This window comes from Phyllobates terribilis, unplaced genomic scaffold, assembly GCF_046119375.1.
Source record: "Phyllobates terribilis strain yellow unplaced genomic scaffold, ASM4611937v1 Scaffold_9__5_contigs__length_417890890, whole genome shotgun sequence".
NCBI lineage: Eukaryota > Metazoa > Chordata > Amphibia > Anura > Dendrobatidae > Phyllobates > Phyllobates terribilis.
In genome coordinates, this window is record NW_027362769.1 from 286,363,651 (window position 1) to 286,376,929 (window position 13,279).

The 13,279-nt window shown below is 41.0% G+C and overlaps 1 protein-coding gene across 1 annotated transcript in view; it reads left to right on the top strand.

Annotated features, from left to right (window-relative positions):
- PFKL (phosphofructokinase, liver type) overlaps nucleotides 1-13,279 on the top strand; it is a 102,635-nt gene that overhangs the window by 67,033 nt on the left and 22,323 nt on the right. The window contains exons 13-15 of the mRNA XM_073647860.1: nucleotides 6,601-6,747; nucleotides 10,099-10,169; nucleotides 11,557-11,644. Coding sequence (XP_073503961.1) covers nucleotides 6,601-6,747; nucleotides 10,099-10,169; nucleotides 11,557-11,644 — 306 coding nt within the window. The remainder of the gene's footprint in view (nucleotides 1-6,600; nucleotides 6,748-10,098; nucleotides 10,170-11,556; nucleotides 11,645-13,279) is intronic.

The window sequence follows — 13,279 nt, forward strand, 5'->3', positions numbered from 1 at the left end:
ATCCACTGTTTAAATTTTGGGAACAATCAGGATTCTTCCCTTGTAAAGCGTCATCAAGTTTGTGGAAGGAACCTGTAATGTCCAGAAACTGTATTTACCTGCAGATATAGGGTTAATCTGTAGGTATTAAAAAAAAAAGTTGTCAGAGCTGGGGTAAGAATGCCAAAAGTTGCATTTACTCTATTTTCCAAATAAAATTTGCAACCATTTCCAAAAAAGAAATTAAGGTAGAATACTCGTGTGCAACATAGTGATGCTATGCATGCCGGGAACAATCAGTTGCATGGACTTGGATGTGAAACACGAAATTAAGTAGTTGCAAAGTATAGCAGTGTAAAGAAGACCGAGGCACAAATTGCTGTGGTTTTAGTCCGCAGTGAAGCTGCTGCGTGTGAACACAGCCTTACACCTTCACAGCCTGACATTCCACAGAAAATGAACTTTGTGCATGTGTAAATTAATATCTATTGTTCCGATGAGTGTGTCCAGACCGCATTCAGGGCTTGCTGGGCCAGCCCCTGTGTCATTTCATTGGCAAGGATGATGTCCCCTATGACATCCACCCAACGCTGGAAATTTTGAGCTAGCGCTGTTAAGAAAACCACTGGATGCCCATTTCACATCTGGTATAGCAGACTCTGAGGATAGTCCAGACATCCCCATCAGACCAGTCGGCGCTCATTAGGATACAGTCCAGGAGATGTTCAACGTTCATTTTCTGATGTGTGCCAAGCTGCAGGGTATAATGGATAGATTGTGTAAAAAGCTCAGTAGATGTTAAAAACCATGGTGTCTATTGTTACAATGAGGGAAACATGAAGACTTTAATGACCCCCATACACATTAGGTAAAAGTAGGCTGAACGCACCAATTTTAGCAAGATTACTTAGAGGGGTTTTCCCACGAATAAAAGTTCATTTTAATCAATAGATCTTAGAATAATAATAATTTCCACAATTGAATGTATTTAAATAAAATGTTCCTGAGATAATCTTATAAATGTGCCCCTGCTGTGTAGTGTGTAATGGCTGTGTCTGACCGTACAGGAACATGGTCTGATCATACCACATCTCCAGGGCAGGGAGGAAGCAAAAGAGTATACAGACATTACAGCAGGGGATCACAGCTGATTCTTTTTGTGAGGTAAAACAGTTCACTGCCTGTTTTTAAGCAATGTTTTACCTCGCAAAAAGAATCAGCTGTGATCCTGTGCTGTAATGTCTGTATTCTATTTTGCTTCCTCCCCTGCCCTGGAGATGTGGTATGATCAGACCATGTTCCTGCACGGTCAGACACAGCCATTACACAGTACACAGCAGGGGCACATTTATAAGATTATCTCAGCACAGGAACATTTTGTTTAAACACATCCTATTGTGGAACTTATTATTATTCCAAGATCTACTGATTAAAATCAACTTTCGTTCGTGGGAAAACCCTGTTTATTTGGGCGTCCCAACTCTTCCCAACAGATGACAGATAAGGATAGGGTGTCTGAATTTAATTGCTCTATACTTCTTGTTCTGAAGGCAGACCAGCCACTACCAGATGATTTGGTCAACTGCTTTCTCCAATCTCCTCCTAGAGAACACATGAACGCTGGGCTGAAATGAGCTTTCATGTGTATTGGGCAGTTGGGAGAGACAACTTTCAGCTGACCGTTATCGAAGAGTTACTGGCATCATGATTCTCTAGAATGTACTAGTGAAATATTTGACGTGACTACAGTTATTTTTAGGTTACAACTGGTGTTCGGTTTAACCTCTTTCTTACATTGTCAGTAATAGTATGTCCCTGTGCTGGACCAGGTACATACTATTATGCCCAAAGCCATCGCGCCCGCACAGAAGCTGTGCAGGGTGATCGCCGCCAGGTGTCAGCTGATTCTCACAGCTGACACCCGTTGCTATGAGCCAGGAGCGGTCACGCACCGCTCCCAGCACATTAACCCCCAAAATGCTGCGATCAAAGTCGATCACAGCATTCCGGGAGAAAGAGGAGGTAAGTGCACCCCTCTTACCATGTTTCAAGGGGTCCCGCGCTGTGTCTGCTGGGTCCCAATCATTACCATGGTGACCCGATGTCGTCATAACGACATCTGGGTCACCAGGCCTCAGAAAGTGACTTTGATCATTTGCAGTGCACGATCAAAGTTACTTGTGCCTGTGCAGGGCTGACGGGCTGCCTAGTATAGAAATACTGCTGCATCTCTATGCTATGCAAGCGATGAGCCTGCAAAAAATGAAAGTCCCATAGTGGGACAAAGTGTATAAGTAAAAAAAAGTGTCAGAAAGTGAAAACAAAATAAAAAAAAATAATTGTAAAAATATATATAAAAAAAAGAAGTAATAATCCCCAAAAAATAAACATATACTGTACCCATAAATATTATTATGAAAAAACCAAACCAATAAAAGTACACACATTTGGAATCGCCGCGTCCGTAACGACCTGACCTATAAAACTGTTCCACTAGTTAACCCCTTTAGTGAACACTGTAAAAAACTATGCTTTATCATCATACCGGCAAACAAAAAATGGAATAAAACGCAATAAAAAAAAAACGTTATCTTGTCCCGCATTAGCCGAAAAATGAACAAGTTATAGCTCTCAGAATAAAGCGATACAAAAATAAATATTTTTGTTTATCAAATAGTTTTTATTGTGTAAAAGCCCCAAAACATAAGAAAACGATACCACATTTTATCGCTGTAAATGTACTGACCCGGAGAATAAAGCTGCCTTATCAATTTTACCACACGCAGAACGGCATAAAAGAAAGCCCCCCAAAAATTCCTGAATTGTTGGTTTTTGTTTATTCTGCCTCCCAAAAATCGGAATAGAAAGTGATCAAAAAATGTCACGTGCCTGAAAATGATACCAATAAAAACGTCAACTCGTCCCGCATAAAACAAGCCCTTACATGACTCTGTCGGCCGAAATATGGAAAAATGATTGCGAAAACTTTTCTTTGCAAAAAAAAAGCATCTTTTAGTGTATACCAGCTGCCAAACATAAAAACCCGATATGAATCTGGTATCGCTGTAATCGCACTGATCCAAAGAATAGTCGTCTAATCACTTATACCGCTCAAGGAACGGCGTAAAAAATAAACTCTCTAGGGTTGGGGTTGGGATTTTTTCAAAAGTAAAGAAAAAAAATAATGACAATATGGTGACTAGTGTTGAGCGCAAGTGCTCTCTACTTATGTTTGCATCGGGTGCTCAGGTATGCACCGAGCATCGCGGGTGCTCGAGTGACATGCTTGAGTCTTCGCCCCATATGTTTCGCGGCTGTTATACAGCCAAAAAAACCTTGCGGGATTGCCTGCCATGCATGAGCGACCCCCGCTTGTTTTTTTTGGGTGTCTGACAACCGTGAAACATGCGGAGCGGGGACTCGAGCATGTCACTTGAGCATCTGCAATCATGGTACATACCTGAGTACCCGATGTAAGCTCAAGTAGCGAGCACTTGCACTCAAGACTAATGACAACTTATTCAATATGATGACCTAATGTTATCAAATGCTCTGGGTTCAAAATGTTCATTATACCCCTTGATAAAATCCTCAAGGGGTCTAGTTTCCAAAATGGGATCAATTGTGGGGGGTTTGTACTGTTTAGGCACATCAGGGGCTCCCCAAACACAACATGACGCCCGCTAATTATTTAAGCAAATTTTACATTCAAAAAGTCAAATGGCGCTCCTTCCCTTCTGAGCCCTGCCGTGCTCCCAAACAGTGGTTTTCCCCACATATTAGGTATTGACGTGATCAGGAGAAATTGCACAACAAATTTTTTGGTCCATTTTTTCCTGTTACCGTTGCGAAAGTAAAAAAATTTGGGTCTAAAGGACATTTTTGTGAAAAAAGTTAAATGTTCATTTTTTTCTTCCACTTTCCAAAGATTCCTGTGAAGCACCTGAAGGGTTAATAAACTTCTTGAATGTGGCTTTGAGCACCTTGAGGGGTGCAGTTTTTAGAATGGTGTCACTTTTGGGTATTTTCTGTCATAAAGGCCCCTCAAAGTCACTTCAAATGTGATGTAGTCCCTAAAAAAAAAAATGGATTTGTAAATTTTGTTGGAAAAATGAGAAATCGCTGGTCAACTTTTAACCCTTATAACTTCCTAACAAAAAAAAATTTTGGTTCCAAAATTGTGCTGAAGTAAAGCAGACATGTGGGAAATGTTATTTATTAACTATTTTGTGTGACCTATATCTCTGATTTAAGGGCATGAAAATTCAAATTTTGAAAATTGCTAAATTTTCGCCAAATTTCCGATTTTTTTCACAAATAAACACAAGTGATATCAAATAAATTTTACCACTATCATGAAGTACAATATGTCACGAATAAACAGTCTCAGAATCAGCGGGATCCGTTGAAGTGTTCCAGAGTAATTACCTCATAAAGTGACGGTGGTCAGAATTGTAAAAATTGGCCTGGTCATTAACGTGCAAACCACCCTTGGGGGTAAAGGGATTTTCCCACTAACAAAGTTCATTTTAATCAACATTTTAATCACTAGATTTTTGAATAATAATTTCCACAATAGGATGTGTTAAAATAAAATGTTCCTGTGCTGAGATAATCTTATAAATGTGCCCCTGCTGTGTACTGTGTAATGGCTGTGTCTGACCGTACAGGAACATGGTCTGATCATACCACATCTCCTGGGCAGGAGAGGAAGCAAAAGACTATACAGATATTACAGCAGGAGATCACAGCTAATTCTTCATTTTGAAGTAAAACATTACTTTAAAACAGGCAGTGAAATCTTTTAAAACAAAAACCCAAACAAAAATCTAGTAGGTATCTAAAAGTAAGTCAAACAAGTAAAGATATATCATAAAAAAGAATATAAAGAGATACCCAAGACACATTGGAGATCTATATAAAACATAATCTTTATTCATAGCAACATATTATTCTAGATAAAGACATCACATAAAGAGGTATTGGGAAAAGAGCAGCTAAAACAATAAGAGATACAGGGTATATAAACCCCAAATAGGGAGACCGTAGCTAAAGCCCCAGATAGGTATAAATACCACATAAATAATGATTACATATAGATAGAATATATCAGAGATGACTAAATTATTTATGCTGGAGTAAAGCACATAAGACAGTGATTGAATCAGAGTAAAGCAACCGCTGAAGGCACTATACCATGCTGGCTCAGGGTAAGTATAAGAATCTGAAGTGTCCCAGTCTATCTAAGTAGAGGTGAGAGGCCAGAGACTGATATAAATGATATAAATGAACAGCCTGACATTAGTTTAGTCATATAACAATATACCGGCCGATGCCGTGTAAATAATTACCTTGAGTCATGATAAAGATCAGGGGCTCGTGATAGCGGTCTGCAAAACGCCTCAGTGAAATCTTTTATCTCACAAAAAGAATCAGCTGTGATCCCCTGCTGTAATATCTGTACACAGACACAGTACACAGCAGGGGCACACTTATAAGATTATCTCAGCACAGGAACATTTTTTTGTTTTAACACATCCGATTGTGGAATTTATTTTTATTCCAAGATTTATTTATCAAAATGTATTTTGTTCGTTGGACAGCCACTATAAGGAAAGACCTAAGTGAAATATAATCCTAAAAGCGCGAGTCTGCTGCTTGAGAGTTATAGTGGAACCACCCATAGAAATGGAAATGTCAGGATTAAGTAGGTTCGTATATGAAGAAAACATCAGAAGTTCAGCTTTGGAAATATTCAGTTTCAGAGAAACACTGGTGTTAATATGGTTGTTATGTCAGGAGATGTGTATAATTGGGTATTATCAGCATATAGATGCTACTGAAAACCAAATCTGCTAATGGTTGGTCCAGTGGGGTGGTGCATAGAGAAAAAAGGAGGTGACCTAGGCCTGGATCCTGAGGAACGCAAACAGTAAGGGGAAGAGAGAATGAAGCCAGCAAATGACACTAAAGCAGGGTTCCCCAACTCCAGTCCTCAAGGCCCCCCAACAGATCATGTTTTCAGGATTTCCTTAGTATTGCCTGTGCAGGTGATGCAATTATCCCATGTGAAATACTAAGGAAATGTTGAAAACATGACCTTTTAGTGGCTCCTGAGGACTGGAGTTGGGGAACCCTGCACTAAAGGGCCAGTCAGAGAAGTAGGAGAAGGGCCAAGAGAGAGCAGTATCCTTGAGGCTGAGACAGCGGAGCATAGTGAGGAGGAGCTGGTGATCCAAAGTGTCAAATGCGGCAGAGAGATCCAGGAGAATCAAAAGGGAGAAGTGACTATTACGTCTAGCTGTTAGGAGATTGTTAGAGACTTGGGCTCTTTACACTACAGAAACGTGGCTACTAAATTGTAAAGGGTCAAGTTATCTGAAATAAGAAGAGAAGAGGTATCTCAAATATAGCAGATTAGATGGGTCCAGGAGTTTAGAGAAAGAGGAGTTTGTAATCTTCAGGGCATGTCTGGTCAAGGTCCCTACATTGATCATGGAAACTGTGTAATAATTGGTTCCTTTTCAGGTGATACGGAGTTATTGACACTGAGATTGTATACAATATCTGGTTAATTGTAATGTACTAGTAAGTTTTGACGTTCTCTTTTCTTAACATTAGAGCAACTTCAGTATCGCAATTTTGAATGTGGGGGCTCCAGCTGCTGGAATGAATGCTGCTGTCCGATCTGCTGTGAGAATTGGCATTTCTGAGGGTCATAAGATCTACACTGTAAATGATGGATTTGAAGGGCTGTCAAACGGACAGGTAATTGTATTGCTCACATCATGTACAGAGCTTGTTTTTGGTGTATGTCAGGACGACACCGGGGAGATCATGCAGAGTCCTGCCACCAATTTGTGAGGGATTTATGATCCTTAATAATCCCAGAGACCACCCTATGTGATCTTTGGAGTGAACAGCTCTCTGCTGCCCTCTGTTGTCCGGACAATTACACGATTGGTCGACGATCAACCGAGGGGACCGCAGGCTGTTCTCACTAGTTATCGGAAAGCTAACAGTGAGCGTATGGCATACACACGTCCGAATTGCAAAACATGGAATATGTGTACATACCCCCGTACGCTCACTGCTAACTTCACGATAACCCAAGAAAGATTATTAGCTGCCACCACCAATCCATTTTTTGGCCGTTGGACGCCGTTTCAGGTAGCTTATTTGGCTTCAGGTGCAGTTTACAAAACACAAGGAACTATTAAATTTTATATTTAATCCAAAGGGATGCAGTGTTTATGAAAAAATATACAAAAGATTTTTACAAAGGGAACAAAACAATACAGCATATACAGTCACAGAAAATAAAAGGTATCAACAGAAGAACTTACTATACTGATCAGAGACGATTCAGTTTAGCCGAAGAAGAGCACTTTTGATTGGCCGTTACGTGAACGTGGCCCCTGCTTACACGAAAATGTATCTCTCAGCACGAACACAAATCATCATTTGGCTTGATCTTTTATGCTGAATTGTGTCCCACCCATACATTCCCCTGTGATGACCTCACATGGGCCGGGTTGTGGGCTGGTCACAGCCCTTCATGGTTTTATGAAATCTCCAATTTATGCGATAACTACTCGCCGGATGGTCTTAGACGTTGGAGATTGATGCTGTATTTTTTATTGGGATTTTATCTTTCCTTAGAGACCAAATATGACCCAGCTGCCGTCGGATATCTTTGCACTGTTGATTTACAGCTCATCGGCAGGGCTCACGAATATGAAAAAATATGCATATTGTTCCCCAGTTAGCCATGCTGCTAAAAATATGTCTCATCCTATTCCGATTTATAGAAATTCCCCTATTCTATATTTTCTTTCGGTGCCTCTGTGTCCAGCAGATGCCTGGAGATTAAAGGAATCTGCAAATGTGAAGGACAATGCTATTCTAAAGAGTGTGATATATTCCCTTTGATCCTTAACAAGAGGTTTCCTATCTATTCAAGTTTTGTACTCTTTATCTCTATGCAATCCACATCTTCATTCAGTCCCTGGCCCATATGTTAAACTGTGTCTATGCGTCAATACACGTTTCTAGCTTTTTGTCCTACAAGAGCTCTCGCATATTAATTAACCCCTTTAACTAAAGGTACCATCACACTTAACGACGCTACAGCGATCCCGACAACGATACGACCTGACAGGGATCGTTGCTGCGTCGCTTTGTGGTCGCTGGTGAGATGTCAAACAGTCAGATCTTCCCAACGACACTGCAACGATACGGCGACCCGTAGCGACCTGTATAACTATGTCGGCGGTCGTTGGGACCCTGTCACATAGCAGCTACTCTGACGATTCAGACCTCGATGAGGGACGTACTGTGTGACCCTGTAGTCACACAGGCGTGCATTTGCGTTGCCTTTTCCGCGCCCCCTCAACTCCGATTGGTGGTCGCTACTGCGTTCTGATTGGCGGCCTTAAGAAGGCAACATAGTAGCGCTTCCGTCCTTTGTTCCTGACCGCGTGCTGGTTTGCAGATCGCCTATGTGTCTCAGTTCTGAGTCGCCTGCTAGGTCGTTGGTAAGGTGTCAAACGCACCGATGCTACCCAGCAGGACCTCAACGATCAAAAAATGGTCCAGGCCATTCTGACATGACCAGCGATCTCACAGCAGGGGCCTGGTCGCTGCTACGTGTCAAACGTAGCGAGATCGCTACTGAGGTCGCTGTTGCGTCACAAAACTGTGTGACGGGGCCTTTAGAGTGGCAGCTCGCTTTGCAAATGACAGAGGGGAGCTAAGATGGAGGGGGTGAGTGACTTCAGAGATTGTTAATATTTTCTATGACACCTATTTCTACGACTGTGTATATTTCAGGGAAAGCCATTTGTGGTAGATCTTCTTCTGAACTCCCTATAAACTATAAATGTCCAGGTGGTCTGTGTTCTCTGCAGTGAAGTTCTAAAACATCCGTGCATAGGAGAGTAGCCACAGGACATACAGGTGTGGTGAGCCTATATAGAAGGCAGAGACGGCTTATTGCACTTCCCCCCTCTGTACCCAGTGATCGCTGGTTGTAGGGAGAAAGCATGATCTGCTCGGTCCTATGACACAGACAGCTCTGCTATGCAGCCAGGAGGCTGAATTTTTCCTGTATCTCGAACTAATATACCAGCCCCAGTAACAAAGGAAATCAGATTAGAAGAAGAAAAAAAAAGGAATTTGTGACATGCCCCTAAAACATCTTTTATGTTTGTGTGGCAGAATGGTAGCTCAAGTGGCTAGCAGCTGCTTTTCAGCGCTGGGGTCAAATTCCACCTCCCACCCCCAGTACAACATCTGCAAGTAGTTTATAGTTTTTTGTGGGTTTCCTCTGGGTTCTCCGGTTTCCTCCTAAATGCCAAAGACACAAGGAATTTAGATTTTGAGCCCCAAAGGGGACAGTGACGATCATGTCTATAAAGCGCTGTTCATAATAATGGTGCTATGTAATAAGCGTGTAACATTTAATAAAATAAATAAGGGCAGTGTGTGTGAAATTAAATAGAAAAACCACGGCCAGTCCAGATCACTGTCTTTAGCTCCGCGCCGGCCACAGCGCTGCTAGTGCCATCTATACCCACAACCTCCTCAGCCACCAGTGACATAATTGTAAAAGGCCCGGGAAGGTCTAAGCGTATTCATTGTCACCTTTTCCATTCCAGTGTCATCTCCTGGAAATTGTGGATCACAATGAATGTTCGTGGGACACTTTGCATCATACCATTGAGTGTGTAGTGAAGTTTTCTGCTTCTGCTAGCACCATCACCTTTGAGAAAGTGTCATAGATATTAAAAGAATTGTTCTGGAAATGGGAGCGCAATTTAAGATGTACTCTAGTGGTCCTTTGTGGACAGAAAAAGAATAAAATGTGAAAAGCAGACACATTTCCTTTATTTTATAACAGAGATTGGTAAAAAAAATCAAGTATGAAAATAACACCATAAAAATGGCCCACGTATCTCAAGAATATGCAAAAATTACTTGAATATCTAAACTCAATTTTTTGTACAGTTCTTTTAAACCGTATGTGCAAAAAAAAAATAAATTGTCTCGTCAGGAATGGGGTCAACCTCACACTTGTGTACAGATAATAATTTTTACATGTTTTTTTTAATTTTCTAGATCAATGAAGTAGGTTGGCACGATGTGGCTGGATGGCTTGGCCGAGGTGGATCTATGTTGGGAACAAAAAGGTTTGTGCTAATAGTGTTCTCTGTAACTAGCAATGTGGAGCGACAGGTAGGAGGAAGGCGTCCTTTATAGGTGAACTACTTTTCATCATAAACTAATTTGCTTTTATTACATGTGGCCGATATCTACTGAAATGTAAAACACATTAATCCAATCAGTGTGCAGCTGAGCATATAATTTAGCCCCGGGGGTCACGACGCGACTCCGTTCATCTGCATTATGCTGTTATTTAGCAGATGCACAGAGCAATCTTAGGCTTGCGTATCATTTCTTCTTGAAACCACACCAAACAGATAGAAGAGAAGCTAGAGCTGCTGACCATAGCTATACTCTAATGCACTGGTCAGAAAACAGCCCACCAGATACCACTGAGAAGGATACATCACCAGTAACCATCCTCTGTAGAGTAGTGATGGAAACATCATTTTTAAGACCTCAAAAGTTTTTCTGCCTCCAAGCAGCGTTGCATTCTGTTTTTTTCACTCTAGACTAGGGGGGAAACCTCACATGAAGGCCGCTTTACGGCCCTCGATGACCTTTTATCCCGCCTCTGGGCAGATGCCCGGGGACCCCACTGCTTGGGCCAGCAGCTATATTTTGATGGCCACCAGCCCTTTAATTTCTTCTTGCTCTGTGAGTGTTCAGTACTGAGCGCTGAGGCGCATGCAGTGATGGATTACATCCCGACTCCAGTGCCAGCGTCAGGACGTACATTGTGTGAGGAGTTGGCGTGTGATTTGTACAGCTCCCGAAGCATGGTATAAATATCCAAATGGCCCACGGCAGAAACAACTGTTCCCCACCCCTGCTCTAGATAATGGCAAAAGCATAATTGTTCCCATTTTATTGTGGTTTTACTACAGTATTTTTGCAAGACCAAACTGCATTGTGTGAAGTCAAGATTCATTCATGTTTGTATTTGGAAAATGGGGCAATTGTATAATTTGTATAGGTCATGCAATCCAGTCATTTGCTGTTCGTAATGTTGCACAATCCTAAAAGGGGTTGGATCACCATTACCCATCACATCCACTGCATAGGCGATAGAAGAAATAGTTTTAAAAAAAAAAAAAAAAGAATCTAGTGAAGTTCTGACATTTTCTTACATAGTATGACGCCATCTGGTGGTCAGAGGGAGCCATCGGTGCGTGCTGTGGTCATATATGCCTAGCCTTGATGATTCTTCATTCACTGCAGCGAATAAAAATAACTTGAATGGCAAAAATATAGTCTGATATTGGAAAACCTTCTACAGATTTTATACTTTTACCCCACTGTCCTAAAAAAATCTGTCACTGAGTGGAGAGCTATCTTTTATTCGCATGGATGTGATACAATTTAAATGGACTTTGGTTAATTTTTTGTTGTCTTTGTTCTTTACTTTTTAAGAACAATTCCAAAATCGTGTATGCAGAAAATTGTGGAGAACATAAGAAAATATAATATCCACGCTCTTTTGGTTGTTGGAGGATTTGAGGTAAATTTTCTTTCGCTATAAAATAAAAGAATGAATGCAGACAGGTGTCATCTGCTCAGTGTTTTCTAGACCAGACAAGACCGCACTGGTGAAGGTGGCTACTGCCATCATGATAGTCATCCCAATAAACAATGCCTGGTCATCGGTGAGTATTGTGACTTTATTGGCACCAGTACATAGATATCAATGTTTCAACCCACAAAGGGGTCTTTTATCCAGTATACCAAACCCACTACTAACCTGACCCCCACAATTAAAGCCATTCCGGTTATAATTCAGTGATTCATATCCGGAAAAGTGTAAGGAGAAGTTTATCCAATACCAATCCTTTTATAGAAAACTTGTCATTCAATGCTTTAGTATCATTTTTCAGAGTTTTATAGAAATACAGTGTCTGGCTTATTAATGTGTTAGAAGACAGAGCACCTGTGAATCATGGCAGGGCGGCATCACAGCACAGACTGTAGCGTTCTCAATGTGCGAATGCATGAGTGTAAATTCAGCCAGTGGCTCGTCATTCTGGAGATGTTTCCAACCTATTTAGTCTTCTGGCCCAGGCATCCTATGCACAGTGCCGGTTCCTAGACACACAAACTACTGCTACATCTAGATTAAAGCAGGAATAAGACTGCCTGCCCCCTCCTAGACTTGCCAAGCCTGCTAATAAGGTCATGATATAGCATGAAGGTGAAGACAAAGTTTCGTGTATTTTCTGTGCAAAATTGGTAACTACTGACTACCTATACAGAGAAAAGGAAGGGGTGGAAGAGCTGCCACAAAATCTTAGTAAAGACCATAAAACCTAGCACAATGGGGCTCTAAATAAAAAGGCTTATATCTCTGAAACCATATGATGTATTTACAAAAAAAAAAACAATACTTAGGAGAGCATTGGGAATAAGGCAAGAGCGAAAGCTAGCCACTTTTTACCTGACAGGTCTTCTGTAAAGGATTGTTCTCAAGTTTTTAAATTGCTTTATTTATTTAGACAGCATAAAAATAAGCAAGTTTGCAATTGACTTGCTTTTTCTATCTGCTGTCATTCTCCTGCAGATTGTATCTCTTGAAGAGATGCAGTTATAAATCACCAGCCTGCCAGCTTTCACAGTAGGTCTTCTATAATCTCTGCTCTTGCTGTCTTGAGTTGTGAATTTGTTCAAATGCCCTGTTATCTCTGTAAATACAGGGTTAACAGTGTAGAACAAACCACTGATGGCTGAATGTGTTATAGCAGAACTTGTGCTGGGCTTCAGAACTCGACTAATACTACAGTTCTGTTCACCAGAGCTGTCACTCGAGGAGAGCCCACCCTACCAGGAGACTGTAATGCAACTTCATTGCTCTGAACTACTTAAAAAGCAACTTGAGAATACCCCTTTACGTTTACTGACCATGAATATCCCCTCTTTCAATGTCACAGTAATACACAATAATAAAACATGTTTTCTCGGCCCAAGTGCATTTACCTTGCCATTTCTTTGCCCATGTCTTCAGCATAATTACATATTTTTGTATTTTTTTTTTGTCTTCCTCTTTATTGAGCACTAGAGTTTACTATCATCTTCATATATTTAAAATTGTGAGCCCTATAAAAAGGTAATTAAGAGACATAATCATTTTCCAATCTTGTATGTG